Below are 5,335 nucleotides of genomic sequence, written 5' to 3'. Positions count from 1 at the left end.
AATGAATACTTGGATTAAATTAGTACATAGTTATATTTTAACATTTTTCCATTACGTACTTAATCCATATATTTTTGGATTAGTAGTTTAAAATGTTTACCGATAAATACTTATTTACAATCCCTTCACAACATACTGTAAAAGTAAAATGGAGATTTTAGTATACGAAAAGTAAGTACATTTGTTACACTTATATTTAATAAGACAGATCTTATGGTGGATGTACTAATAAAAAACTTATTGAAAAGTGTTGCGAGAACCGTCTTAAATATGTTCGTTACTGTCAACTATGCCCACAATCAACCGTGAAAAGAATATATATGCGTGACCTTCTGCTGTTGTTTTTTTCTATGGTCGGGTTGTTGTCTCTTTGACACATTCCCCATTTCTATTTTCAATTTTATTTAGTTCTAAGTCAGTTGTATCTATACCGGTATGGTATTTATGTGATTTTATGAAATAAATACCACAAAATGAATTTATAAAAGAAGAAGAAAAATCATCTATTGAAGAACAAAGTGAGTTAAATGTGAAAAAAGGAATGCATTCCATCAGTAAACAATTAATCATTCACAAATATAATAATTATACTACTACTAGTACAAGATTTATCTATTTGAATTTGATTTTAAATAAGCAAGAAAAACAAGTATATTCACCGGACTTAACGATGTTCTTCAACATGCATAATAATGGTAAAATGGTAAATGTTTGGTAAACAGTTGGTTTTGGTAAATAATTGTGATCATTACATTCTAAATAATTTGAACAATTAAAACAAACTATAATAGTTGCTAAAATTTAAAGGGCCTGGTTTTAGAAAGAACGATATGTATTTTGATTTTCTAATATTACGATACATTTTAGAATTTGAGCAGACGTTTAAAAAGAAATAAATGTACTAAGTATTACGAACCCAAACATACGCCGATTGCGCAATCTAAAACATGAGCCTTAAGTCTTAAAATAATATTTTTTAATGAAATTTGCTTACCACATGACCCCACAGAAAAAAGTATAAAAATTAAGACGTCACGGAGAGAGCCATCCCTTTCCCATTGATCTTGAAGTTATACTGGAGACCAGAATATTAAAAAAATCCATAGCTTTTTTAATAGAGGAAGAGCCATAATGAAAAAAGATCAAGAAAATATAACAGAATCCGGACAAGAGAGCTTTGCATGGGGAAGATTTATTACTTGATTTCAAATAACTTGATCTTTTTTTTAGATATGCATATTGTCAGTGTCACACGCGAAAGTTCATACAAAAATTTACAACAAAAGAGACGATTTTTGAAATTCGTTTCTTACTAGTATTATTTTCCTTTTTTAGACGGCGCTGTTTCAGTCGTCTATTAAGTATTTTGTTTATGGTGTTTGTTTTCCCAACTCGTTCGCTACGAACGTGTTTGTTTTTAAAAATTTCAGTGTATGTTTGTACTGTCTAACTGGTTAATTTAGAAGACATGGATTAATACTTATTACCTATCAAATGTTTACTAAATTATAAAAATTGTTTTAGAAGATTTGCTGAACCAGCAGAATTCTTATTTAAACGGGATGTCATAAACCATTTTTTACGTAGCTGTTAGTTATAAAACCCACAAATTTAGATAGTTCCATTAAAAATCATTGATTCATTGTATAAGCTTACTCTTACAGTTATAATATTAACATGTAGTAATATTTTCATTGATATTGGTAAAGATAAGTACTTCATATGTATTGCTATACATCTTCTTGTCGATGTTTATTCATATTTTGGTATTTTATAATTTCATTTTTTTTCAGTGAGTATGACATCTTCAACCTAAATCCGTTGGAAGTGTACTTATTGATACTTTGTGTGGGAGAAGATGCTTTGTTGTAATTTGGTTTGGACAAGCTTTTAGTAGCTGTGAGTACTCTTACTGTTAGTTATTTTAAATGTTATTTGTGCTTCGTGTCTATCTGATGAGTCAAGTCGTTTCAACTGATTTATACTTACAGTTTGGCCTTATGTTGTGTTTCACTTTTTTTTGATTTAGAATAATTTTATCGGGTCTAGATATGCGTCAAAATGCCATGCAATAGCGTTATTAATAATAACAGGAAGCAGATAATAAAGTTTTCATAATAGCCTGCTAAGCACCGTTTGGAAACTATGGAAATGATGTAAATTTTATGCTTTTATCATACTGTAAAATTTAAAAGTAATTTACTCTAAGTAAATGATAAAAAGAAATATTGTGCACGGATGCGAATGTTTCCACGGTCCTGCATTGTAAGTCACTTTCAAATCCTGTACTGTGAATATATTAACATAAAACACATATTGAAGTTGGTGTTATTTCTTTTGCTATGAATATGCATCGCTTATATTAACTATTTTAACATTTTCTCATTACATTTCTTTTTTTCATTTGCAGGTGAATATAAACGAAAGTAAACATGTTTATGCTGAGGACGCATGATCTTTCTTGGCAAGATCACGTGGTCAATATTGAATTTATGGTGAATCCTTCACATAATCAACTCTTGTTCAATAAACATAAAACTTTAGCTTCAAAATGTGATAAAGAAAAGAGATTATATGACAAGGAATTAAAAACCTCACAGAAAAACTTTGTCGTTGACATGCGTATGATGGAGAGAAAGAAGAGTGCACTGGAACGACGCCAGTCTGAAATAAAAACAAGGAAACACAGCCAAGAATTCATTAAAAAGTCTTCTAAACCGAGATCAGGGAATAATAATGTTCCAGATTCTAATATAATTCGAGGACAGTCAGCACCACCGAATATCGATTCAGCATTTATGACAGAAGTCGACCACTTCTCCAGAGATGATGATGAAAGTTATTACAATGTTTCTCCAATTTCTCGTGGAACGACAAAAAATGCTTGGTATGCGTCTACGCCGGACGCGTCACGACCATCCACACAAAAACAGTCATCATCTGCATACAAATCGTCAACTCGTAAAAAATCTGTTCGTTTTGACGACCGGATTACAGAAGATAGTTGTGCTACACATGTGAACAACAGAGTGAAGATATTTCTGGAAGAACAGAAAAACTTTAATAGACGTCCGCTAATCTATAATGGCAGATTTAAGTCGTCTTCTTCGCCAGCTGTGACAAAACGCTGTATGAGTACAAAGCTTGATACAGACACACTGATGCATGCGTTTAATGATCTCTGCTTAAACAACAGCGTGGAAAATTTCAAAAAACTATCTTCCGTGGCAAGCCGAGTGAAATCGAACTATAAATTAGCCCGGAATACCTCACTAGTTCCAGCTCATGTGGCACTTAAAACATCGCGACGTTTCAAAGAAATCATTGGCAAAGAATAAAGTGCTAATGAAACAACGTTTTCTTCAATCAAAGTGATGTACAGATATACATTATTTGTCTAATGAAGAGAAACATTCATCATTTCAGTCTTTTTTCAAGCAAATTATTTGTGCAAGTATTTTTTGTTACGTCTCTTATCGTTCTTTCAAAAACTATTTATTATGTAGACACATATTAATGTTTCGACCTTACCATTTCTGATGATCAATTATTGTTATAAACATGCATATATTTAATCAAAATAATTGTAAAGGGTTCGTTTGAACCACTGCATTATAATATTGCTGCTGTTAGTGTAAAAGTGTTAGGATGACTGTATTTAAAAGTGATTCCATATATCAGTAAAAAATAGAATTAAAAACAAGAGTGCACATGCTGAAATGTCTCACCTGTTTTACATATCATTGATTGCATGTTCAAAGTCTGTAATATGAAGGTTTTACTGTATTTAGTATCACATAAATTTCATATTATTTATGTTCTATGAAAATGACATTCATGGTCAGATGAACCATATACTAGTGTCCCTGAGTAACAGATCAAACCACTAACCGTGTATGAGATTAGCACCGCCTCCTTAATAGCCTAATATCAAATATACACGGTTTGCACACGGACACCTTTAACCAATCATATTCCTGAAAATGAATAGGAGGTAAGATAAAAACATTCACACCTTTCAATAATTCCATACTCCTAATAAAGTTAATTTATTGCTTAAACAAGTTCAATGAAGTATCATATAAAATGACAAAATTACGAAAACTTATCATTGACCAATGAACCATCAAATATTGGTCAAGATCATGTAACACCTGCCTAACAAAGTTTAGTATGACGTCCATTATCACTGAACTAGTATACATATTTTTAAGGAGCCAGCTGAAGGATGTCTACGGGTGCGGAAGTTTCTCGCTACATTGAAGACCCATTGATGACCTTCTGCTGTTGTCTGATCTATGGACGGTTTGTTGTCGCTTTGACATATTCCCCATTTTCTTTCTCAATTGTATACATGTCCCCCTCACAATTGTCCCATACATCAAATATAGTGGCCATATTGCTTATCGTATCTGAGAAATAGACCAAACCACTAAAACTGAACATTGGCCAATCAACTATGAAATTGGTGTTGATTTCAGCTAAAAAGTGTCAGTCGGACATGTACATCAAAAAACCATTCCATACTTGACACCAAATATAGTTGACTTACTGCCTATAGTATCTTAGATATGGACTTAACCATGTAACTTTAACCATGAGAACCTTATCTGATGGACATGTAGACGATGCAAAGAACATACATACTAAATATAGTTATCACATTACTCATAACAACTGATTATTTAACTTCAAGAAGTCACTAAACCATAAAAATGAGGCCAAAGACAATGGACATATGACAGTCGGAAATTTCGTAACATACGGTAAAAGCACACAATGTATGACGCATCTGAAATTTAAAACATGGAACAAATTTGTTGTAACGACATCGCCACCTTGTTCTCGCATATTGCGACGATTTTCACAGGCGTAACAAACAAATCAAACTTTATAGATGGGCGCTCTTTCTTGGTCTTGAAGATTACATTATTTCAATTTTTCATACAATACATGAAGTTTTACAAATTTATTAAAGAATAAAAGGTTTTTCAAGACGGTCTGTAAGTGTAAACTGCAAAAAAAATCCATCTATTATATGTGACTGTGAGTAAGAAACTGGGTCCAGATGAGATTTCGCGTTTTCTCAATGCTGTACGAACGTGCTTATTGAGAATACAAAATTGTATGACGCTATCTCAAATGGTTTCGAAAATACAGCATTATAATGCAGAGTATTTTTTTAAATGAAAGTAATGTATATTTTTTGTATTTTTTCTCAAGACATTACTTTAATGGCTTTAAATTAAAAAAAAGCTTCCGTTAGTTTCATTAACTCTCATGAAGGTTTGACAAATTGTATGGTGTGTTACAAACCTTGTCTACTTACCAAGTT

At 31.9% G+C, this 5,335-nt stretch overlaps 1 protein-coding gene across 1 annotated transcript; it reads left to right on the top strand.

The window, feature by feature from the left end:
- Window positions 1–3,720, top strand: LOC134708121 (uncharacterized). Its single transcript, XM_063568425.1, has 3 exons — window positions 1–171; window positions 1,794–1,899; window positions 2,411–3,720. Exon 3 carries the CDS (start codon window positions 2,433–2,435, stop codon window positions 3,336–3,338), a length of 906 nt encoding a protein of 301 aa, XP_063424495.1. The 5' UTR covers window positions 1–171; window positions 1,794–1,899; window positions 2,411–2,432; the 3' UTR covers window positions 3,339–3,720.
- The last annotated feature ends 1,615 nt before the right edge of the window (window positions 3,721–5,335 follow it).

This window comes from Mytilus trossulus, chromosome 2 (assembly GCF_036588685.1).
Source record: "Mytilus trossulus isolate FHL-02 chromosome 2, PNRI_Mtr1.1.1.hap1, whole genome shotgun sequence".
In the NCBI taxonomy this organism is placed as follows: Eukaryota; Metazoa; Mollusca; class Bivalvia; order Mytilida; family Mytilidae; genus Mytilus; species Mytilus trossulus.
This window is presented reverse-complemented; position numbering and strand designations above follow the sequence as displayed.

Excerpts from the sequence above, each read along its gene's own strand:
- LOC134708121 (XM_063568425.1), top strand. The coding sequence starts at position 2,433 with ATGTTTATGCTGAGGACGCATGATCTTTCTTGGCAAGATCACGTGGTC.